This window comes from Canis aureus, chromosome 7, assembly GCF_053574225.1.
Source record: "Canis aureus isolate CA01 chromosome 7, VMU_Caureus_v.1.0, whole genome shotgun sequence".
Lineage (NCBI taxonomy): Eukaryota > Metazoa > Chordata > Mammalia > Carnivora > Canidae > Canis > Canis aureus.
In genome coordinates, this window is record NC_135617.1 from 38,039,246 (window position 1) to 38,065,348 (window position 26,103).

The 26,103-nt window shown below is 33.3% G+C and overlaps 1 protein-coding gene and 1 long non-coding RNA gene across 57 annotated transcripts in view; one reads left to right on the top strand and one right to left on the bottom strand.

The window, feature by feature from the left end:
- Positions 1-21,194, top strand: part of LOC144317274 (uncharacterized) — a 178,155-nt gene extending 156,961 nt beyond the window's left edge. For 4 of the 7 annotated variants that reach the window (XR_013383223.1, XR_013383225.1, XR_013383224.1 and 1 more), the window contains 3 exons: positions 17,589-17,649; positions 18,662-18,800; positions 20,780-21,194. This is a non-coding gene — a long non-coding RNA (uncharacterized LOC144317274). The remainder of the gene's footprint in view (positions 1-17,588; positions 17,650-18,661; positions 18,801-20,779) is intronic. The other 3 variants (XR_013383226.1, XR_013383229.1, XR_013383227.1) reach the window with 2 other exon arrangements.
- The window catches only part of RIMS1 (regulating synaptic membrane exocytosis 1), a 477,109-nt gene that overhangs the window by 112,253 nt on the left and 338,753 nt on the right, over positions 1-26,103 (bottom strand). For 16 of the 50 annotated variants that reach the window (XM_077903404.1, XM_077903445.1, XM_077903441.1 and 13 more), the window contains 4 exons: positions 24,599-24,676; positions 23,626-23,715; positions 15,351-15,434; positions 5,920-5,991 (listed from right to left, as the gene is read on the bottom strand). The exons of 3 other annotated variants lie outside the window; for them this stretch is intronic. In XM_077903404.1, coding sequence (XP_077759530.1) covers positions 5,920-5,991; positions 15,351-15,434; positions 23,626-23,715; positions 24,599-24,676 — 324 coding nt within the window. The remainder of the gene's footprint in view (positions 1-5,919; positions 5,992-15,350; positions 15,435-23,625; positions 23,716-24,598; positions 24,677-26,103) is intronic. 31 more of the 50 variants (XM_077903438.1, XM_077903427.1, XM_077903450.1 and 28 more) reach the window with 7 other exon arrangements.

Below are 26,103 nucleotides of genomic sequence, written 5' to 3' on the forward strand. Positions count from 1 at the left end.
AATGGAATTCAAAAGAAACTGAAGTTATTGCAAATGTACATGCCACGTGGTTTTCAGAGGGCTAATCCAGATTCCTCCAATATAATAAACCTCTTGTAAAGTTGCACAAGGGCAGAGACTTCTGTCTCTTTTTTACTGAGTTGCATCTCTAGTGCCTAGAATACAGCTGTACAGAAAGCAAGAACTCAAAAAAGATACCTTGATTGAATGAATAAATATGATTAGAATAGCAAACACAGGGATACTTCAAGCACTTGCCTTCGAGAAGAAATAGTGCACTGTAGGACTCTGTGTATATTTTTACAATGTTAATCATTATAATCTGCAATAGGAAGTTTATTCCATGTAGGCTGCAAAAGGAAGATGTCTTCTAAGGTTAAGAGAAGCAGACCAACAAATTATAATGATACAATAAGATGGAGTATGTTTCATTATTGAACTGACTAAATACAAATGGCTAATGTATGGATAATAACATCTTCTAAGACTAAAAAAAAGTCTGAAAAGATACTGTCCATATATTGACAGTTATCTTAATATAGGGTTCAAAATCATTATGAAGCCAATTTATGAATGAAGAATTAAAAACTGATGCGTATCTTGTTTGAAACATACATGATTTTGTCTTTTAAAAAATCATTTCCAATATGTATTTAAATAAAATGCATGTTTAAAATACCCAGAATTGATCTTTTTTTTTACAGTGACAGAAGCAAAGAAATAACATTTCATCCCTTTTGAAACAAGGTTGTAAATCCACTTATCAAGTGATTTGAAATGTGAGAGTAAAGAATACATATTAATCATTGGAAGTTTATTAATTATTGACTATTTTATTCACCTTGTATTCAGATTGACAATTTTTCTTTTAAATAAAATGACTTTCATAGCTGTTATGATTTTAATTCAAGGTATCTATTTCAGAACAATAAAATGGGAAAAAGGGACAACTTAGAATGGTAATAAATGTAATTTTTATCTTCTTGACCTATGGATTGATGCTTTATCAGACTTTAATGCTAATCCTGAAACCTGGACTGTTGTCTCAATTTATAAATTAAAGGAGAAAAGAACTGACAATACATACTAACACTGTCTATTCATTCTAAATTGACTTTTCACATACTTCAACTCTATAGAATTAATTTATATGGAAAGGAGGGCATGATCAAGTCTTTTTCAGTAGTAAAGAATGAGTTTTTATCTATTACTCTTTAAAAGCCATTATCATGAGTACAAACTTCAAGCAATCCTTATTCACAATACTTTTTTAGTGTGGTCTGAAAAGTGAATAGTAGTTTTCACCCTAGTATTGAGAAATTTCATTTCAATTTCACTTAAATCTATCTTCATTCTTTAATGCAATTCATAGGCACTAAAAGGACTATTTAAATGGTAACTTGAAATATGAACAATTTAGGTAGACCTTGTATGGCACCAAACTGGCAAAGATATAAAAAGTAACTACAGAGACAAATAAATGGCTTTCTAGGTGAGTATTAATCCAGATTAAGACTACATGACTTAGTGTTTCCATCTCCAAAGCTACAGGAGTATCTGGGAACAGCTTGTATAGTGTGTTTAAGGTTCCTCATTTAGCACCAGATCTGTTTTTTCTTTGACACGAACTAAAAAAATCCCTTAATAACAAAACAGTCCCTACTGCCAGCCAAACTATAAGTATGAAAGCACAGACCAAAGGGGTGGCATCAATAACCACTTTGCCTGAGGAAGAGAGAGGAGTGTGGCATTAAGTCTGAATTCCAGGAAGGAAAACTGAGGAGAGTGAATACGCAGAACTTTAAGAGAGAAGGGCAAGGTTCTGGAGATGAGAGATAATGGAACCAAGTACAGTTCATTTAGACTAGAGGAAAGGCAAATCAATCAAGAAATTCTGAGGTACAGGGATGAAATGTTGATAATCCAGGCTGTTCAGCCTTGATGTTTTCAATGGAATGTAATGTGCTAAGAACATACGGATGCAAGAATGGAAGAGATTAGGAACAACCATACCAGAGAATGGAACAGGGAGTGCATGAGGGATAAGTAAAATGACAGTAACAACTATTCTTTACTGAGCATCCATCTGGAGCCAGGCACTAAATGTATGTGTGTATAAGGACACATGTATACACATATATGTTCTTCTTTTTGATATTCTCATAGCAACTCTGGAGAAGTATCATTATTTCTATTTTATAGACAGAAAAACTGAAGATCATAGAGTGACTTGTAAAATGACAGCTAATGTGCGGTAAAGGTAGGATCCACACAGATCTACTGACCACCAACACTTGCTCCCTGTGTCGCCTATTGAGATAGAATTTGTTTCCATATCACAAGATGAAAAATGGCAAATCCTTGGATATACTGTTAGTCTTATAAAACAAAATATAAATATATATCCAAATATCAAACTGTTTGACAAGTTTTAACAGAATGGTCTCCTTAGAGCTTGTAGGAACAAAATGTATGGGAAATGGCATTTAATGAATACCTACTCCATTATACAGATCTATAAATATCCCATAATTTTTAAACAAAAAATAAAGCTTATAGAGCAAAATTCTAATTCAAACTTAAGTATGTCTGAAGCTAGTTTACCATCTCCAAACGTGTATCTAAATATTTACCAGAGTCCAATCTATGCCTACTCTCTTCATCTAAGACTAGTGTTTTGACTTGAACTTAAGTAAAAACACATATCTCACCAAAATCTGAGGTTAGTCAGACATATCTATTGTTGCAATGATCTTGCAGTGAATTTCTTCTACTGCAGCTTAAAAATATATCTTTTTTATGGCTTATTAAATAAAGGATGGACACACCTGTACTATTTAAGGTCAGCTGTTCAATATGGTTCCTCTTATAACGGCCATTGCAGGCCTACACATTCTCTTTCCAAAAGTACCAGAAAAACATAAAATGCATATATGTTGGGAAGCTTTCCTTTTCAAATTGGTTAATTCTAAATACTAATCTTGACAAAACATCCCCTAGGTAGGATGCAGAGTATGGGTTCCACAAAAATAAAAGTCGCTAGAATAGAAAGGAAAAATGCTGCTAGATATCATACACTGAATTCATATGAGAGTGAAAAGTCAGACTTTTACTAAGGAGCTTCCCAAGAAAATCTGAAGCACTGCTTTAAATGCTAGGCACAAAAGTCAGAAATGAGTTCTGCTTGTCTTCTGTCTGTAACTGTTCATATCTTTCAAAATATTTTCTTACAACGCTATTCCCCATAAGACCAAATTTGTTAAGGCCAACAAAGGGCCTTCAAAATGATGACCATTAAATAGCATATTTTGCCAGAAGCCAAGTTGTGACTGTATGGTATGAATCCTTTGGGTACGTTGTTAACTTCCCAAAGACTAAGCATTGATGTCCAAAGGATTCATACTGTGACTTCAATTCACCTGAAGTTAGGTGTTAACTCAAGGTAATGAGAGTTAACACAAACCTAGAAAATCAGGCCAATTCTTCTTTTGTAACTAGTTATTCAACAATCCACTTAAAAACCAAGAATATAATTTATTCTCTAAAAATCAGTGGAGAGCTTTAATTATAATCGAACAAATATACACCCTTAAAAGGTTTGAATTTTCTATATTAAAATCTATTAGCAAAGTAAATAAAGCAAGAGTAATATGAATATGAAACTTAAGCAGCAAACACGGGAGACTGGGAATCAATGAAATTCTTGCTATTCTTTTTGGAGGGAAGGAGGATATGTGTTTATTTACAGATAATTTCAGTGTTGTAGAGGGAAATGCCCAGATACCACTCATTTGTAGTTAAGCACCATGAGTTGATTCTAGAATCATCCAACATTTTATAAAACAGTATCCTATTATCAAAAAGACTTTCTCATTTATACTCAATTAGTAATTGTTAAATGAACTAAAGCCTGAATGGGGTAAAAAGATTAAGACTTTGAGGAAAAATCTTAATCATATCAAAATAATTGAAATTATGTCTGTGAGGCAGGGGAGCAGTAAATGGTGATGAAGATTAAAAACTTGTCTAAGGAACTTAAGTCATTTTACTAGTAAAGAAACTGTAGTTAACTGAGTTGGCATTAAAGAATATGTAAATGGAAACATAATCAGTATTGTTTCATCACAGGATATCTATCTCTCTATCTTTCATTTTCTTTCTCAAAGCCTAGATCTCTGTAAAATTGAATCTCTACTCAACACTTTTTGAATCCTCTAAATCCTAAATCTCTAAATCTAAAGGAATTAGAATCCTTAAATAATCGATATCCCCATAACTATTAGCTAGGAATAAATTTCATTTTCCCTTTACCCACACCCCTTGATGTAACTAATAGCTACTAATTTTTCTTTTTCTTTTTTTTTTAACTACTAATTTTTCTGATCTCAGTTCAGAGGTAGTATCTCCTGGGAGGTTTCCTTTTTGCTGTTCACTATTTTATTCCTTGAACTTACTAGCACATTGCTTGGCAGATATCCTTTAAATGAATAACTGCATTGTCCAGAGTTTATCTCAATCAAATCTATTGTGACAGCCTAGCTGGAATCTTGCATTTGCCTTTTAATCTTTTAATTCATCTTACAAACTGTTGTTATAGTGATCTATAATTTTTGAACTCAAAGCCAATGATTAGCCTCTTATGTGTCCAGCTCACCAATGGTTCATGGATGAATAAAGCAGAAGTTGAAATTCTGTTAAACAGTCCACAAGGTCATGTGTAACATAACATCTAGAGATTTCTGCAGTTTTATTTTCAACTCTCTCCCATCTCCTGAAAGGATTCTCCCTCTCAAAACGGGCATAGATCCCCCCAGATCAAGAGGAAATTTTAAGCCTCAGTGTTTACTCATATTTTTTTCATTTTCATGGAATATTTTTTTCATGGAATATTTTCTACACATCTACTTTTTTTTTTTTTTACACATCTACTTTTAAATATCTAGATTTCACTCAAGTGACACCTTTTTTAAAAAAAGATTTTATTTATTTATTCATGGGAGAGAGAGAGAGAGAGAGAGAGAGAGGCAGAGACATAAGCAGAGGGAGAGGCAGGCTCCACACAGGGAGCCCAATGTGGGACTTGGTCCTGGGACTCCAGGATCATGCCCTGAGTTAAAGGCAGACGCTGTAAGTACTGAGCCACCCAGGTGTCCCTCAAGTGACACCTTTTATGAGATATTTCCTTTCTGTACTCTACTCTTTTTGTTTTCCCTATACCTTGTGCATACCTTTATAGTAATAGATGTAACACTTTAATGCATTCTTTCATTCACATCTGCGTCCCCCTACATGTTCTCAATAATTTTTGGATGAATCAAGAATATGTTAATGAGACATTAGGTGTTTTTTACAGCTATGTAAAATAATGTGTTAATATCTTACACCTAAAAATAGTAAAAAAAAAATTGGTAAAGTTGGATAACTTGCAAAGTAAGTCAATAATTCCATTAATTTTTACATTAACTCAACAAATATCTTTTATAGACAAGTAGAAAAATCTTGGATCAATTTGCAGAAAAGAGATTTTTTAAAGAGATGACATCATTCAGATAAATAACACTCAAAATATTTGCATATTCCAAGTATTACATTCATTGATAATATTTAAATAATCTCTGAAACAAAATATTAAAATGTCCTAATATGTAAATAGTAATGAGTACAGTATTGGTCCCCTTTAGTCATCAGCATGATCACTAAGAGAAAGAGATTTTTCTTAAACCCTAAAATTTAAGGGCCACCTTCAAATTACCCTTCTCTTGTTTTTTAAGGCTATTCCCATATAGGAGATCTATTTACATGAATGTCTTTAAACATCACAATCTGTGCTTATGAACTGATCATATAAAATAAGTGAAGGCACCCTTGAATTTATCAGTTGAAATAGAAGATGGCCACACAGCACAACACCAAGCCTACCTTTCTGCATCAGAGGCAGTGCCTTTCCTAGTCTGTTTTTGGATGCTAGATCTGTCAGACTTTCTGGAGTGCCTGTGGAATGAAATGTTAAAGAAATACAAAATATATGATGAATAAAGCTACAGTAATATCATACAATGATCAAAGCAATAGACATGAGAAATGACAACTATCTTACTTAAATGATTTTGTCAGTTGGTGCTTTTTAAAATTAAAAAAAAAACAATAATAAATAAAAATCAGAACTGGTGCTAAGTGGAAGACACAAGTTGCCCAACAGGAGATACAAGAAATTGAGACTCTCTTAGTCTAGACAGGTTTGTCTGCAGTAATGATTTAGTAGGAACCCCTGCCGAGCAACTTTGCCTTTCTTAATGAGTAAACAAGTCCAGTGGAGCAATGTAGTGATGATGGATGTGATGACAGTAATGGTTTAGGTGCTGAAAGACTACAAAGGGGTGAAGTGCCCTCTACATTTACAAGTTGAACAGGGTGCTACAAAGATTTTTTGTTTGTTGTTCTTCCTCCACAAAATATGAAGAGAAGAAAAATACTAGAGTGAAATACGATTCACATAATCATTTTAAATCAAATATTAAAATTATTTCCAAAGTTATCACAAACATGCTTTTGTAACCATGTAGCACTTTAAAAAGCTAACCACATATCACAAACCAAAGAATAAAGTTCTCAATATATTCTGTGTTCCAGAAGCACATATGTACACTGAACATTTGGAACTTGAAATGTCTTTTCCCAAAGAAATGTTTATATAGAGAGCCTACCTCCCTAAGTAGCAGCTTATATATGCCTATTTGACCTAAAATGTATCTCAGCTACCATATATTTGAAATAAATATAATATATTATGGTCAAGAAACTAAGACCTTAAAAAGAATCCCAGGGAAACCATAAAAAGTAATATGCATTTTTACCTTGATAATTGTATATTTTTATCTCAATAGTTGATTCTTTACAGTTTATCCTTATTTTTCTTTCCTGATATCCCTTCTTTCCAACAACGAAGAGAAAACTATCTGTCATTACTTACTAATGCCAGATAATCTTTGTGTCATATATATGCCAAGCCCTGCTATCAAGCTCACTAGTAATAACATATCAAAGGATAAAGTCCACCTTCACAGGGAATACAGACTTCTGGGGCTGTTCCTCTCTCCCCATCTCTTTTGCTGTTGCCCAAAACTGGGCTCACCCTGTGTTGCCTTTCCAATTTAGGCTTTCAGTTGGGTGTTCTCGGGTCTTCTGTTAGTATGACATCTCACTTCTGAGAAATGAAAAAAGGGTTGAACCAGAGGAGAGAAACATCTCTCACCTGCCACTTTCCTTGAATTGTTGGAAAGGGGATATATAAAATGATAACTCTATGCCAGGTCCTGAGGGAGGCACTGATGTATTAACCTTCATGACAATCCTTTCGTGGTCATCTTCATTTCAAAGATAAGGAAACAGGCTCAGGACAAAGCCACTCAATCAGTAAGAAGTAGAGCTGGGAAAAAAATGTAAGTATGTCTGGCTCCTAACCCATTTCTGTCACGTACTATCCAGCAAAGTGAAGGGATGAAGTTGATTCTAATGTATGCCTTTGGGTTGCACCTTTGCTCAAGAAGGGAAGAAACTACAAAATGTGGTATAAGCCTAGGGAAGCACGAAGACATAATCCCTCATACTAAAGGAGTATCTCTGATATTCTAATTTACTTTGTTGATCCTGTGATGAGGAGAGAGAACTGTAGTGTGGAAGAGTAGAGAAGTACATGGCACACATGTAAAATCGATTGGAGATGGTTGTTGGGAAGGAAAGCTTGTCCCTAAAGCAAAGGGAAGGAAGGTATATACATAGCAGGAGTTCAGTAGGCATCTGAACTCAAAATAAAAATATACCATTAAGAGAAATTTATTCCTTGTCCCAAGAACGCTCAGGGACTGGTAGGACAAATGTTCCTTTTCTCATATTGAGCAGAGTGAGAACAGAATGAGAGCGGAGTTTTAGGTAACATGAAACTCACTGTCGTAAAAGTTTTCACTCATTTATTCATTCAACAAATATTTGTTGAATGTGTATTTATGTCAGACTGTTCTAGATGTTTGGCTTATGTCTATGAAAATAAAAATTCTTCTGTCTTTAAGCAATTAACATTTTATCTGTAGGAGACAGTGTACCACCACAACAAAAACCTCTCAAGAAGTAAATTATATAGTGTAATAGAAGGTGATAAATGCTAACAACAAAAAGTCCATGAGAGCAGGAAGGATCAGAAATGTACGTGAGGGTGGGGTTTGGAGGGCAAATCTAGATCACCATTTTAAATAGGGTAAATTCAAGAAGGATTCATTGAATAGACAACATAAGGTGAGGTCCAGGGAGTTAGCCACCTACATATCTATGGAAAATGTATTTCAGGAAAATGAATGGCAAGTGCATAGGCTCTAAGACAGGTGTGTCCTTGGTATGTTGAAACAAAGTAAGGAGACCAGAAGGCAAGAGAGGGAAGAGTCAGAGGACAAGTTTGGTGATGGGTGGGGGTTGGTGACTTATATGCAGTATCCCATAGACTTTTGACAAACTTTCTCCTACTGCATAATGAAAAGGTTTAAAGGCATCTTTTAGAACCTGTCTGTTTTTATCCCTGCTAATTTCTATTAATCTTTCTAGATTCAACTGAGATTTTGCTCCTGTAAAACTTTCAACTCTCCCTCCTCTTCTCATCCCTAATAATATACTCACATACTAGATTATCACAATAATCTATAATGAGAGTAATGATGACAATGATGAGGATGATACCAATGATATCTAACATTTACCGAGAGCTTGCTGTACACCTGACTGCTTTATCCGCATTAATTCATCTTATCTTACCAATCTAATGAGATGGATACTACTCTTTTATATCTTTTTTAAACAAAAAGATTGAGGCTTAAATAAGTTTCTCTAAATAATCTTATTTAATCTAGAGATTAAATAAGTTTCTCTAACTCATAAAGTCATTAAATGTGAAACCATGAAGTGAAAGGAGACTCCACAATCTGAAGAGCAGAGAACATACTTCATCTGTGGCATAAATGACGCTGGCACACAGTAGTTAAAAGCATAGACTCTGGACTCAGACTGTCTGGGTTTAACTACCTGTTTTTATCTAGCTGGGTGATTTTAGTCAAGTTATCTAACCACTCCATGCCTGTGTTTCTTGTTCTTACCTGTGAAGTGGAGATAATATTATCACATCACAAGTTTGCCAATTCTAACTCTTTGAGTATCACTTAGCATTTGTGTTACGGTTTTTATGACATTACACAGAACAAGGATTTGTAGTAGTTTCAGCATTACTTAGAACTAGCTAGCAGTAAGTGCTATAAAAGTATTATTTAAACAGATAATAGCATATGTTTGTTTCTTAAAAGTGAAGACTCATTCATCTAGAATAGTGTCAACCTCAGTCAGTACTCCATAACTGGATGACAAAAATTCATGCAGAGGTTCATACATCCAATTTTTAATTTCTATTTTAACTCTCTTGTTAAGAATGACCTTTTTTCTCTAAATGCTATAGAAACTTACTTTTATTGAAGATTCATCTAAAGATTTCTACAAAGGACAGGTCTTTATAATTCTTTTTAACCACTTAAAAGGATCTTCAAATTTAGTTCAAATAATATACACTTAATTGTAATAATTCAATGTAAAGCAAGAAACAGAATAGGAAATTCTAATATCTTTTCCACTCCAAATCCTGTTATTGCTATGAATATATAGTATTTTTAAACACAGATATTTCTTAGAATAGAGGATTGCGAAACGTGAATAGGGAAGATTAGATCAACCTACATTTATGTACTATACTATTGAAACTATTGATCATATGGTTATAAAATGGATCATGGTGAAATGAACTACATTCTACCCTGCATTACTCTAAGTTTTTTATGATCAAGAATGGCATCTGAGTTATCACTATAACATCAACATCTAGCACATAGTAGCTGCTTATAAGTGTTTGAACTGAATGAATGGTTTAAAAATTAATTTTTTGAGTATTATCCTGTAATTTGAGAGTCTAAAAAACTACAATAAATAAAAAACTAGGGTTATAAAATTCATTTTACATAAAATCAAGTAAATTTAGAAATATAACTTTTTATTGTTTTCTGGGCTTTAGTAAAATACAAAATATCATACATTTAAAAAGCTATTTCATTAGCCTTATGTATAATGAAGTATCAGTCATTATTATTGGCCCGAAAAATGCTTATCATGTTGCAACAAGGCAGCATAGACAGAATTTTAGTTTTAAGGGACACTAGAACTCATCTAGTCTACCTACAACTACCTAAATTTACAGATGAGGAAACAGAGTTCCATAAGGTTTAAGTGACTTATGCAAGGTAAGAGGGGCCTTAATTAGTTGGTGAGGACACCACCTTCATTTTCTCATGTCCTTAGGTTCTCTGCCCATCTGTCCTCCAGTGACTTGAATGATTGATGTTTATTGGAGGGGGCCCTGGAGAGAAGTGAACAAAACAGTTGTAGTGTTTCCATCATGTCTTACTTATGTTAGGTTTTAACATGTTTTGTTCATTAAAATATTTTATCATTTTATTATTCATAAATAATGTTTCTAAACATGCATGAATCAGAAATACTGAGCATTCTTTTCACTTCACAACTTAATGGTTGTATGGTTTTGGCCTTATGATTCTTAGTTCCCAGGGCACAAATGGAATTCTTTAAAAGTTATAAAGCTACATTCAAATGTAGGTAAAACAATTATTTTATTATTAAATCAAAGAAAGAGTAATAATCAGAAGTGGGAGTGTTCTTATTTAAATCTAATTCCTTGTAACTCCATTTTAATTATTGTTCTATTAATTTAAATGTGAAGATTCATAAAATGTACTAATGAAGACAAGTAATTGGTAAAATCTATTTCTGTGCTACTTTCCTTTCCTCTTCAGTAACTAAATTCAATTAGAGCAATTCCCTGAAGACATTGGTAAATACATTTTTTTTCCTTTTTTTTGTGGTAAATACAGCTTTTCTGAAGATATTACAATTCTATTAAGGTCTAAAATGAATATGTTAATAAAATTTTAGTATTACTTAAAGCTATTTTTTTTTGAAGATTTATTTTTTTGAAAGCGAGAGAATGCACCTGAGCACTTGAGTTGGTGGGGAGGGGCAAAGAGAGAGAGGGAGAGAATTTTAAGCACATTCTGCACTGAGGGGAGAGACCAATGCAGGGCTTTCTCTCACAACCCTGAGATCATGACCTGAGCTGAAACCAAGAGTTAGATGCTTAACCAACTGTGCCACCCAGGTACCCCTATTTAAAGCCATTTTATAATAAAATGAAAATATAGTATGCTCTGTTTAAATTTAGGAAGAAAACATTATATTTGAATAAGAATCTACCTAAGAAATGTTCATATGCAGTGAGGATGGCTGCATGCAATTAAGATGCTTTTACCATTTTGTACAGTATTGATATTTATGTACATGACTATAGCTATTAAACAGACTTAAGTATTTTAGTGGATAAGTATATTTCATTCATCCAAATAAAGAACATTTTTGAAAAGCACAAGTAACAAATGATGCTATCATGCAAATAAAAATGGTAAGTAATGTACTGAATTTATAAATGGTTCTATGTTAACTCTGCATCACTCTGGCAACTGCCATGAACTCTGGAAGTAAAAAAGTAGGTAATCTCTTTATTCCAGAAATATTTTTAATGGAGGAAGACTATTCATTCAGTTTGAATCAAAGAAAATCATTTGACATTTTCGGTCAGAGATTCTAATGGACAAGTAGCTGCTACTAATTGACAAATGCTGGGAAACTATACAAACAGGATTATTTACAAAAGAAATAAGAACTACTTTAGCGACTCAGGAATTAATCTGTAACACAGTGGGATGCTTTACTTGTTCCAATAATTTGCTTGTTGCCAATAATAACGTTCTCGAAAACAGGGTTATTTCCTCAAATATTTTTAGTATTTATTTAAAACACACACCTAAAAGTTATCATGTATTTTAAAGGATGCAAAAATATTCTCAATCACTCATTAAAGTTAGTAACTTCAAGCTAATGAAGCTAATGAAGTGTTAAAATACATCTCAAAATGTACCAATAAGAATACATTGAATTTTTCTGAAAAAGCTTTTATACTAAGAATAAAGGAGAATTAGATAATAGCAATTATGATTATTTATACTAGCCTTTCATATTTAAGAATGATTAATTCAACTGTGAGTGCTAAACTCAGAACTTTGATGTGTCAGGGGTATATTAAAATACATTTTTTTCTAACTTGCAAAATAAAAATTATTATTTTGAAGCTACAAGTAGATGTGGTTTTTATTAAATTCATAAACAGAAAAAAATTCATAAACAGAATTATGTACAAGCAAGTTCATAGAAGTTACTTTTTATATATTAAAATAATACCGTTTACAAAGAAGTATTTTGTTATTGGAATGATTATTTTTTAAGATATCTTTGCATTTTTAGTAATAAAACTGAAAGGAAATTTTCTCTATAATTTTAATGCCAAAATCATTCCCTGGGTCTCCAAATTTATGTAGTTCTTCTTCATCATTGTTCTAAACATCCTACAACTTCTAGGAAATCCTCCTAGATCTAGAAAAACCTACTTCCATGTTAATTACAAATAAATCTATTATACAACCTGATAGGACATCAAGATTGTTTAAAACTGAAATTATGGCAGCCCTGGGGGCCCAGCGGTTTAGCGCCGCCTTCAGCCCAGGGCGTGATCCTGGAGACCAGGGATCCAGTCCCACGTCGGGCTCCCCACATGGAGCCTGCTTCTCTCTCTGCCTGTGTCTCTGCCTCTCTCTCCCTGTGTATGTGTGTCTCTCATGAATAAATAAATAAAATCTTAAAAAAAAAAAAAACTGAAATTAAATTGTGGGAAAATGGCACATTAAAATTTCATGTGAGTGCACGTGCACATGTAACCACATGTATATTTATGCTGTAAGAAATTAGTGGGCAATCAAATGCTTTCCAACTTACTAGAGAACCTTCTTAAGCAAAATTTTCTGTATTACTGTTATTTTCAAAATAATCAAATATGACTCTGATACAGGACATCCAAAGGCTGATTATATAAATTGTCATTGATTTTAGAATATTTTCCTAGTTACCAGTAACCTAGGGCAAAAGTCAAATGATGCCCAATTCTTATGAGCATTCACTATCTCCAAATGTGATGATAGGTTCACTTCATTTAGAAATTGGTAGAAACTGAAGTAAATAAAACTGATAGGAGATAAAATGCAAGTGTTATGTTTTGTCAAGTGATTGACATGGCTACTTATGAACTTAGCATCTGTTGATTCAGCTGTTTCTATGGGTATATATTATTCCTATATTTTAATAAAAGTTTACTGTAAATAACTTTCTGTTCCCTATTGTAACAAATCCTGTTGTCAAGCCATTTAAAATGTGTCTTTTGGTTTAACATAGATCTTATTTACAAATAAGTTGTAATAAAAACATAAAATATATATTCAGAATTATGTATTAGTAAAAGTTTCCTTAGTGATCTTATCTAAAAGGACCATTTCTGCTTCTAAAATTTACCCATAAAATTATATATACATTCTATTACACCGAATAACATAATTAATTCATATGTCACTAAATGACAACTAATTTTTAACTAATTTTAACCTCATGTGTCTAAGAACTGAAACTATTATTTGGAAGAAAGAAAGAAAGAAAGAAAGAAAGAAAGAAAGAAAGAAAGAAAGAAAGAAAGAATTATTTGGATTTCCATTTTGCTTAATTTGTGTCCTGATAAACTTACATTTATATTCATTATAAATACCATGATATGTAATTGTCTTATACTCACACAGTCATTACATGAGATGAAATACACTGACTCATTTGTTTGGAATAGATTCAAAGGCTTTCCAGAGTTGTGTTTTATAAAAGGACATTCTAAGTTCCTTGATGGCAGGAATCTTGCTTTTCTTAAACACTGCTATGTCTCTAGCCATAATAAGAATGCAACATAGCAGGGTACAATAAATATTTGTTGAATGCATGAGTAGCAATGTGGATTTAAGTTTTGATTTAATTTATATGGTACCTTATATTCGGATAGAAAATACTTTAAATTTACAGTAATTTTTAGATTTCAGATTCGACTAACTTCTCTACTCTCCGAAATTCTATCTTAGATACCAGATAATAGCAGAAGGAATTAGTTTTAATTTTCAAATACACAAATCATATTAAAAGATAAATTTCTTAAAGATTAAAACATGATAAAATATTCTTAAAGTCTTTATAAACTACCAGTTTGTGGTCCTTTCCAACATTGGTAAAATGACTTAATTTTTTCTGAGTGACAGCGTTTAGTTTTTCTTTCATATCGGAATCCTGAAGATATCTTGACTATTTACAGACACAGAAAGAAAATTACATCACTCTTAACTAAGATTGCAATTACTCTGCTATCTATATCCACACATATTGGAAATGAACCACAGGAACCTCTTGTATACTTGCATGACTAGTTGTTCTGTTTCTGAGCTATCAGATATACTTATCTACTTTATAAATATTACCAATGTGTTGATTGAATTTCTCCTTAAACTAGAAGCACCTCAAACATCCAATAACTTCTTGAGATCAGTTAGAAATAGATATTTAAAGCCAAAAATTATATATAAGAAGCACTGTAAACAGGAGAACTGGGTTAGCTATGCCTGTGAGAAGGATAACACAGCATTTCTGACATATCAGCATGAAGTACATTCAAAGGATTGATGCTATTTTCAAAGACCTACCTTGTAGACTGACACTAGCCCTTGACAATATTTGGTTTAAAAATACCATATTCATATAATATGTAAGAACCAGTTATTCTATTTCAAAATCAGACATTTTTAATGTTCCCACAAACCTAAACTTCGTTATTAACAAGTCTGTGTAGTAAAAAAAACAACAACAACAAAAAAACACAAGACAACAGAAATTAAACCATTAACCAAATAACAAAGAAAGACTCTGTGACAGATTTTAACATATTTTTAAGCACCTGAAAATTTTTATTTACTCATGTGTAAATCAAAGCAATATTTAAATGTTTCTAGAAAATCAAAACACTGAAATAAATGCTGATTTAAAACAGAACTCTTCCACTGAATCTGACTTTATTGTGTTTAAACTATGCCATATGCATGCCACCCTCATTTCAGTAAACACTGAGGTGCTTTATTAACGGTGGATGCATTTATTGATCGCAACATATCTGATTCTGGCTCCTGAAAGGAAGCATATAATAACCAACATTTCTCTTGGTTATCTTTCACTTGGTGACCTATAAGCCTGTCGAAGCCACTTGTCTGTGAGGAGGAGTTGGCTAGTACCTGTCATTCTCCGGAGATGCATGCTGGATTTGAATCCTGGGACTAGGAGGTCGTCTCCTATCTAGGGAGGGGGACCATCTACCCCTGTTTGCCCAATGAACAAGACAGGAAAAAACAGGACATTTAGTAACTCCTAAAACAAAATAATATATGGAACAATAGGACTGGAAAAGCACCCCAAAAAGGCAAGGTGTAGAATCTTTGCTCCATAATTTACTCTTGATGAAAATAAATCCTGTTACCCTAGAAGTGAATAGAAACAGTTTATTTGGGAAGATGTTTGAAATCTATTATGTGTAATTTTGTTCTTTTAAAATGTGCTTGTGTGGATACATATCTACACACACACACACACACACACACACACATAAATATAAGTTTAAGTTAAAAAAAGATGCACCCTTAAGAACTTGGCTTATGTTCATAAAAAACAGATTTAATAAGCTACCGATGCTTATTTGAAATTACTGGATAAAGTGACAAAGATGAGGTGTGTGAATTTAATACAAAGCAGAAGCACAGTTTTCTATTTCTGTGTTTATAATAATACTTTTTTGTGATTAACAGTTCAATGAAAATTTGAATCTTAGTTCATTCTTTTGTTAAACTATCTTAAGATTCTGTTTATGCAGAAATCACAAATACCCTGTTGAAACAGAATAGAGGCAGTAATGAACTAAACAGGCCAGATTTGGAAATTTTTATATATTAGGTGTGAATACTTTAAACAGGATAATTCCTCTGGATATTTACTTCCTTGTATGCAGGAAGGGACAACTGAATGGTCTTTAAGGACTCATCCAGCTAGAAGAGTTTATTATTATCCAAAGTAGACTAGTCCTAATGTTTAAAAAAAAATAAAAGCCATCTTCTTTGCCATTTCACTTGGCTTATTGGCTTTATTATCTGGACAAAAGCAGCAAAGGGCTGTCAACATGTGACCAGGATATCTGAGAGCAGCAGATACTAGATTCTGAAAGCTCCTTGGAAGTTTGTGCTTAATTAGTCAGCCTTACACTATGATTCAAACAGAGCTTTAAGGAAGCTGCGAAGGAAATAAAGGTATCAATAGCAGAATTTGGGCAGAAGAGAAAGCTGTGTGACATATACTCTTAAATGTGTTACATGTTTGTGAAATTAAAAGTACCTTGCATTACTTTTAAATTACTTAATAATTTTGGATTAAATAGTTGGTCAGTCCAATCTAACCGCTTTAAAATATATTTTACTCGACTTTTGTTCTGCAGAAAAAATAAAGAAAAATATTTCTAAAGTAATTGAAAATAATCATGATCACAGTGTCTTCTACATTAAGTTGTACTGTCATGTTAAAAATTATGGTGTTGGAAGTTTTTATGGTATGTGAAAACACTAAAAATATAGTTAATGTATTTTTTCTGTAAAGAATTAAGTAATGTTAGCTTGACAGGATCATGAGTAACCTTGCTTCTTGAGGCAAAATTCCAGTCCTTGTGTTTATTTAAACAAAAAAGTAAAGGAAAATGCTGTAATTATGAACCATGCAGTGAAAGCTACAAAAGGAAAGGTGTACATTTGGAAACAAGCAACTGTGAATGCAAGCTATTAAAAGGTAATTTTTGATGAAATATGTAGCATAATACATATATTATCTGTACACTCAAAGTCCTTCTGAATATGCTGATATACGGAAAAATATAAGAAATCAATTTGCTTTTTCCTCATATATTTAATATGGGAGCAAGATCAATTTATACTCAATTTTCATCCAGAGACTAGATATCACATAAGTTTTAATATGATACATTTGTGAATTTCAAATATACTAGTATATTTTATATGCTTTCAAATTATGTGCAACTTCTTTCTCTCCTACAACACAGAAGAAAAAGCCAAAATTTGAATCTTTATCTCTTTGTTCTTGAGCCAAATACACAGGGTTCAACTTCCATTTTCATCTTGGAAGGTAGCATGGCAGGCTATGTTGGAGTTATTAATCATGAAGCTGAACCAGCTCCTTCTTGAATTTCTCTTTCCAAAATAGCCTACCTAGAAGTTACTGGTTAGTTACAATATTATCATTTCAATATCAGGCATCCCAATCCATTAATTTAGGACCCTCTATTTGTTCAGAGCTCATCTCTTTCCCTGTGATCATAGTAGAAGAAAGGTCACTCTGATGGTTGAGGGGTTGACTTAATAGGCTGTGTGCTCCTTGCATAAGGAACTCCAGTGTTTGTTTTTGTTTCATTTTGACAGGTACAGAAAAAGTAATCAACATATATTTGTGAATGTCCAAGTAGACAGTAAGTTATTACGGGTAAGAAATAATGAGTACCTTAACCAAGAGATTAACAGTGATAAAAGGGACTCACTAATGAGATATAAAGGAATTTGAATTGACAGGTTCTGGTAAGCAATTAAATGATTCTTATGTCATGTCTTTCCCCCCCAGAACTGATACACTGTAAAACAAATGTGGATGTGTTTAAATGTGCAATTACTATTTACGTTTGCATATGTACACTTCTTTCAATGGCACATATCTCTCGGCAGAATATGGTTAAGCAGCTCAATTTTCTAAAAGAGAAATTGGGATCCCTGGGTGGCACAGCGGTTTGGCGCCTGCCTTTGGCCCAGGGTGCGATCCTGGAGACCCAGGATCGAATCCCACGTCAGGCTCCCGGTGCATGGAGCCTGCTTCTCCCTCTGCCTATGTCTCTGCTTCTCTCTCCCTCTCTCTCTGTATGACTATCATAAATAAATTAAAAAAATAAAATAAAAGAGAAATTATACGGAAAGGTAACCATTCACTTCATAAGCAGCACAAGTAAGAAATAGTTGTGAACTACTGTAATATTAGAAGTTAAACCTGAAAAAATGAGATGACTGATTATATAGAAGGTATTTTTATTGTTTGATCTCACTATTTATTTTAGTCCTTTAAAAAATGAGTGATGGGCTTATTAAGGAGTTTACTTGTGATGAGCACTGGGTGTTATATGTAAGTGGTGAATCACTAAATTCTACTCCTGAAACTAATATTACACTGTATGTTAACTAACTGGAATTTAAATAAAAACTTGAAATAAAAAATAAATTAAGTAAAAAAAATTCCCCAGTATTGTTTTAAAGTAAAATGAATATAGATACTTATACTTTGAAACAAAGTATAAGTAACAAACAAAGCTTATTTATTTTAATTCAATTTATATTTGTTACATTTTAAGTAGGTACTTCCTTTCTGTTAGGCCTCATGTTTCCATGTAGAGTGAAATTCATTCAAGCAATGCTCCTGTCTCTTTTTACCCTTTGTCTCACTCTACCTCAAGAAAGGAAGACTGCCTTAGGAGATCAGTGACTGTGTTAAAGGACCAGGCACAGGTGACTTAGTCCTTTCTGGATTACTCCTTCCAAATCAAGCTACCTGCAAACAGCAAACACTGCAGGACACAAATCTTCAAAACAGCTGTAAGATCTGAGGTCTGGGCCTGAACCTGTCTTGTGGTTCAGTGAATCTAACTGATTCTGGGGTGGGTTATTAGCAAGCCTGTAGACCTAAAGTCACAGCTATTAAACTTGTCCATTGCATTTATGGTGATATTAAGATCTCCCATCTTCTAGTTCCTGGGTCTAGCTCACAATTAGACCCAGATTTGGGAATAGAAAATGGGAGTATTTTTAAGCCCCCTAAATCTCCAAATTGAGCATTTACTAAGTAAAAAACAATAATGCTATCAGAGATGGCAAGGACAAATAAGATATGATCCCTATCTTCCAGGAATAAAATATAGCAGAAAAAACAAATACAGTACTAGGTAAAATATAATGTTTTAATAGAAGTATATAATATTATGTGGGCCCAGAAAAGAAAGTGAATAATTCTGATTTGCAAAAGGGAAGTATGGGAGTAGGTGGTGTGGGTAATTTAGAAAGGTTTTATAAAAGCTATAGTTATCTGATGTCCATTTTTGAAGAATGGACATTAAAATTTTTAATCAGGGAAGCCCCAGTGGCCCAGTGGTTTAGCGCCGCCTTCAGCCCACGGCATGATCCTGGAGACCCGGGATCGAGTCCCACATTGGGTTCCCTGCATGGAGCCTGCTTCTCCCTCTGCCTGGGTCTCTGCCTCTCTCTCTCTCTCTGTGTCCTTCATGAATAAATAAATAAAATCTTAAATAAAATAAAATAAAATTTTTAATCATACAACAAAGGAAAAAGTGATATTTTAATTTTAATGGAAAGAAAACAAGACAAAAATGAATAAAAACTATTAATAAAGGTCATGAAAAAACTAATGGGGCAAGAGTGACAAGGGAAAGGCTATAATATAATTCAACACAATCAAGGTAAGAGATCTGTTTGGGAGATTCTCAAAAGAGAATTAATAGGATTTACTGACTCCTTAATGTGAAGGACCAGGAAAAATATTTCCAGATAATGTGTCTGGTTATATGTCAAAGCTATCTAATAAAAGGAAAATTTAGGAAAAGAAAGTCTTTTGCTATAACAGGATACAAACCGACATAATGAATTTAATTTAGACATTCAGATGTACAGAAATGGCAATTGTTTAGAAATTCAGACCTAGCTAATACTCAAGGGAAAGTTCTGGCCTGGTCAATTGTAGTGGAGTATTGTCTTCATATGTATTGGGAATCAAATTTTTGATAGAAGTACAATTTCAGGGGCAGAATGAGTGGGACAAAAGAAAACTGAAGATGGAAGTAGGAAAGACACCTATCTTTGTGGGATGGGAAGGAAGTGAAGCCTGTAAGAGGAGATCGTCATAACCAAAGCACAAGAAAGAAAATCTGTAGAGGGTACTGAACAGGGGAGAGGTTCAAGTGACAGGGTGGTTAATACAAAATGTTGTAAGATGCTGCTGAACAAATAGGGAGCCAGTGTAGTTCTTGGAGGAATTTCAGTACTATGATAGAGCCATGGTAAGGAGAAGTTAGACTGCAGAATTTACTAGGAGGTAAAAAATGGAGGCACTAAGTGGAGACTACCCTTTCACAAACCTTCACTAAGGCTATGATTTCTATGAAAGGTCCAGAAAGAAGATAAAGCATCCAAGAAAAGTAACTATTCCCATGGCTCTAAAAATAAATGTATCTGAACATTTAAATAATAATTTGTTTTAAAGCCTGAGAAAGAAAAGGTTAATGGTAGGCCTGCAACCTACCCCTTCCCAAACAGGGCACGAGGGGGAATGAATGATGTGAAACATTCCCTGAATAAAGATGGAGGAAAAGTTAAAAAACATTGACTAGCCTTCCTTGTAAACATTCAGTGATATTTGCTAGTGAAAATATATACATCTTCAGTAGGAAATAGTCTTTCTAGACCTTTCACTGTAAATAAACCCCAAATTTGATTTATGAAGCATGACTAGATTCAGCAATGGGATAATTCATACTTGTGTTTGTTATTTGTGTATTCAACAGAATATATAATGAAGGCACTTAAAAATGGAAATGGCTTCCTTTGCAAACAGTGCTTCTACACGCACTATAAAACCTGGGCCAAACCATCCTAATAAGAGAGAAAAAATGGATCTGGTGGTTTGGGACTCCCTGAAGAAAAGAATACGTCATCTGTGCCTGGTGCTCCTTCATCTTTGAATCATTAGTGAACTATGGTGTTGGATATCAAGTCCGCTTTGACAATTTTGTACTGACACAAAACTTCATTCATTTTACAAGTTAGTGAAGATACTTCAAAAAAGGGCATGGAGGGGTTGGTACAACAGCATACAAACATTCATTAAAATGGTTTAGAATCAGTAAATTATTTAACTTTTATAGTTCATTAGGCCATGGAAACATGTCACTATTTTAAGAATATGTTTAAAAAATTTTCTTTAACGGGATCCCTGGGTGGCGTAGCGGTTTGGCGCCTGCCTTTGGCCCAGGGCGCGATCCTGGAGACCCGGGATCAAATCCCACATCAGGCTCCTGGTGCATGGAGCCTGCTTCTCCCTCTGCCTGTGTCTCTGCCTCTCTCTCTCTCTCTCTCTGTGACTATCATAAAAAAAAAAAAAAAATTTTCTTTAACATTTTATGTCCTGTGTATAAATTAGGCATTCATATAAGAAGTTCTCTGGTCAATATGAGAAACTAAGTAACTGGGACAAGCCTCTAAACTTCCCTCACGCTACTCTCTGCAACATTCTGCCCTGGGACTTTATGCATCTTCCAAAGAGAACAAAGTCACCACTGTTGATACTGTGATGCTCTGCTTCAAAGCTGCTGATAGGTATGGGCACAAAACGGCATTTGAGGTCCTTATCCTCCAGACCAATAAGAATCTACAACTTGTGTAATTATCTTGATGAAAACTTAGCTCACTTTATGTTGTTCTTGGCAACGAAGTTAACCACAATAAATTAAAGATCATTGATCATACCAATTCTTGCCTCTTGGTCCTTTTTCATTTGCTAATGGAGAATTTCTATTTAATAATATAGACTGAATATAGGTTTCAATTATATTTTTCTTCTATCAAAAGTAAGTACACTCAGACTTCTCTATGACCGGTACAAAAATTGTAGCCAGATTGTCTACAGGCTATTTTAAGAATATTACTTAAGAGGTTAAATTCACTAATACATAGATTTGTGAACTCTATGCCTCTAGAGTAACAAAGGAACACATGCTAGATAGGTCAGCATAATAAACCTGTGGTATCCAATATAGTAGCTACAACCCATAAGTGGCTATTAAGCATTATGGAAGAAAGAATGTAAAATATCTATAGTTTTTAATTGATTATATGTCAGAATATTTCAGATATATATTGGGCTAAAGTATTAAAATAAATTTCACCTTTTAAATATGGCAACCAGAGAATTAAAAATTATACATGTGGCTTGCACTGTATCTCTAGTAGATAGTACCTATATAAATGATATTAAAAATGTTAGGGTGTTGTTATATAGTCAGAATATTCTACTGAATTGAGCAATTCTATTCTGTTTTAATACCAACTGGAAACATATAAGAAAATAAAAATAAGTAAAAACTATAAAAAGATTTTTCTTGCTACTCTTGTATTTACTCTTTTCTTGAGGAGGAGGTATATTCTATAACAAAAGAGAAAAATAAAACAATTTCAACTGTGATTTTAGAAGAGCCTATAGCCATTTCAACTAAAATTTCTAGTACAAATATAAAAATATATAACATATAAGTTAGATTCCACTGTTTGCTATTACAAAATATATAAATACAAAAGAATACCAAATAAAAAGTAATTTCCTCAGTAGAATCATATGCAGTCAGTTAAAAATGGATGTGTATACCCATACCTATTATTTAAGTCCAGAAATAAACACCTCATAAATAGATTCTGACTAAAAAGATTGCTAAAGAAAAGTTTAAGGCAGCCTCTGAAGAAGAGGAGAAGTGGGTTGCACATTAGCATCAAAATTCTCTTCAAGATTTATAAATAGGTAGTAAACAAATCTCCAGTGAATGACTTCAAATTGAAAAGAAATAACAAGTACATCCAAGACTATCAATTATAACCAACTTTATACTGGGACAGAAAATTCCATTATAATGGAAAAATTAGCTGCTTAGAATTAGGAAACACTATAGTACAAAAACTTTGAATACAATTGAATTAAAATCAGAATTATTTATTAATCCATCAGTTGAAAGTGTTAAGTAAAACTGTGTTTGTATATATAATGTGCTCTTATTTTTGTAAGGCATCAGAAAATCTAAGATAAACATATCATTTTTTTGTTGTCAAAATAATAACTTACTGCAAAACCTGATCTACATCAATGAGAAGGTTGACTAAGCAATGAATATAAATTTACAAGGTAAGTTTCCCACCTAAATAGAATTCTTATTTTTAGTTTGTGGGAAGATTGCTCTTAAACCTATACTTAATAGGAACTAATAGGAAAGTGATCCCCTTCGGATAACTCTCTGGGCCCTATAACATTATCAGCATACTGAAGGCTCCCTGAGTTGTGTGTAAATAAAACGACCGAACAGCAACAGAAGGGAAAAAGCAGCAGCCAGAAGCAGTGACAAATTACACCACACCATTTGCAACAACATTCATGGAAATATGTGTATGTGTAGCCCTGGGCTTACCCACATACACATATCTCTACTTAGATATGTATAATAAGGGAAGGGGGAGATGGAGACAGTCAGCAAAGTGAACATGAATGAATAAAACTGTGAGAATCACATGAAACAAAACAAAGTGATCAAAAAAAAATCACTAGTACAAATGATAGGAAATTAAGATTAAGAAAGTCTTTATTTTATACCTTTCTCGTTCTGGTGAATGCAAACTAGTATCTGGTCTCAAGCAGTTGGTACTAGCACTCCTAGCCCTGTCAAGAGAGGGCTGCAGTTCACTAGTGCCAGTGCATTGCATCCAGTGGTAGAAGAGAACGACAAAGAAAACAAAGAAAGGAAGACCGTGTTAGAGAGTAAAGCATAAAATAATGTCCCCTTTACATAAAATGCAGAATCACTGTGATTCAGTTCATAAGGGTGTGAGAGAGCTGACAGGATGGCAGTGCAAAATTTTGTTTAGAAAATGAAACTAAACAAAGATTATGCTTGAATTGGTTTGCATAATTTTTTAAAAGGGTCTCAGACTGAAAAAAAATGAGACTACAACACACCTACTTATGAAAAAACTGGATACAGAAAGCACTAAAACAAAATGCCTAAAACTTCGTTACCAAGAACAGATGCCACACCAAAACAAAATGAAGGACATTGGAGGAGAAAAAATTTATGACTCAACTATTTTGGTTCACGACACTAGACAAGGGGAAGTGGAAGGCATGACTTCCAAATGTTCTTACCTAACCAATATTTCATCAGTAAATCTCAAGACTCTTGAGTGAAAGCATTCATGATGCAGGGGAAAGTCCTGTCTAGTCACTGACTTGGTTTTGGTATGTGCAGGCAGAACTGAGCTTCACACATTAAAATTATCCAAAAATAAAATAATATAAAATTAATTATCATAATTAAAATCAACAAAACAAATGACACGACAATTAGAATTCTGATATTTAAGTAGACTTCATTTTGAGAAATATTAAGGAATTAGTAAGTTTTATATAGTTAAAGTCATTTTTAGATATCATTAATTTCATGAATCTCTGTGCATAATTACTTTCAAGAGAAAAGGTTAGCGCTTTATTAGAAATTGAATTTGTTATGTTTAGTAGGCAAGGGATTCAGGATTGGTTTATAACTGGGACTCACTGTTATGGCTCTTACCTGTAAATATTCCAGTGAGAACCGTTCTCTAACAAAGGCATCTTAGGCGGTAATGTTTTATAGTGCCTAACAAAATGTCTGGAACATGGCAACACAAACATGCAGGAAACAGAAAAATATATATGAAGCAAATTTTATTGGGACATGAAAAAATGTCGGAGGCCTATTAGGTTTCAAACAAAGACAGGTCTTTTGCTTATTAACAGAATAACCACAGTAATTATTTAAGGGTAGAATAAGAATTATTAAAATATGGAATTATAGACATTTGACTTCATAATTAAGGTAAAGACTCAAAATTATAATTTAATTGCCTTAATTTGAAAAATATCTGCCAACAAAATTCTGAGTTAATCAATATTTAGACTTACTCTTTAATCCCTGACTTAATACTACATCTGCTTCTGTGGAAATAAACAACTCATAGCTAAACGTGCTAACCAAATAATTTATGTAATTTGGGAATTAAAATATGACATTGTAGTAATAAGCAGAGAGCTGACCAGCATGTCAGGGAGAAAGCTCATCATGGGATGGAACTGCAGTAAGGAAAGATTAGACCAAAAGATCAGGTGAGTGCAGTGGAGGAACTCTTTCCCATTTACTGGCATCTGAATCCAAATCCAACCACATGTAAAATTTATCACTGGGAAGCAAATGAGATGGACAATAGATGCAAACTAGAATAGAATTTTGATTTGGCAGAAAATGGTGGAAAAGGCCCAACCTTATTTGAATTATTTTAAATCTCTGAGGGATTCTGGATGGTCTAAACTACACCAAGGGCAAGGTAGATCCAGTTAATCAATTATTTTTTTTAACAATTTAATGTTTCTACAAATTTAACTGCTGATTATGAAAGTCCCTAGTCTATTTCAGCTTATGTTAAAATACAATAAACAGGGAAGGGAATAAACAATTGCTGAGGACAAACTAAACATTCAAACACCCCACTGGCTTACTCATATTTATACTAATGTCAAATCAAAAAAAATCTCTTAAAGCTTCAGTTTAAAAATATATTAGAGCACCATATTTGAAAACCAACTGAAGACAAATTTGACTGAAAATAAGCATTTGCCTGCTTCACAAGCAGTAGTTTTCTTTTCAACTCCTGACCTTAGGCAAATATCTCCAGCAACAGGTTGCTCTATAACTTTTTAAAGCAATCAATTCAAAAGTGGTTTATTCAGGAACACTTTGACAAGGGTTAGCAGAGAATGTGCATCAGAATGGAAGAGAGCATAACATTTATGTATAGTATGAAGGCTCTAAATTCGCACCTTGGCTTTGCAACTTAATGGCAATGAACCTGGCTAATTCAGACCTTTTCCTACGTCTATATAAGAGTGGATATAAATCCACTTAACAGGAGTCTCAGAGAATTAAATGGGATAATAGATATAAAGTATGCAACACATAGTAAAGCAGCTATATAGCATTTTCTGTACAATGTTACTTTCTCAGGTCATATTTTTATGAAAAGGATTTAATGGTTAAATAAA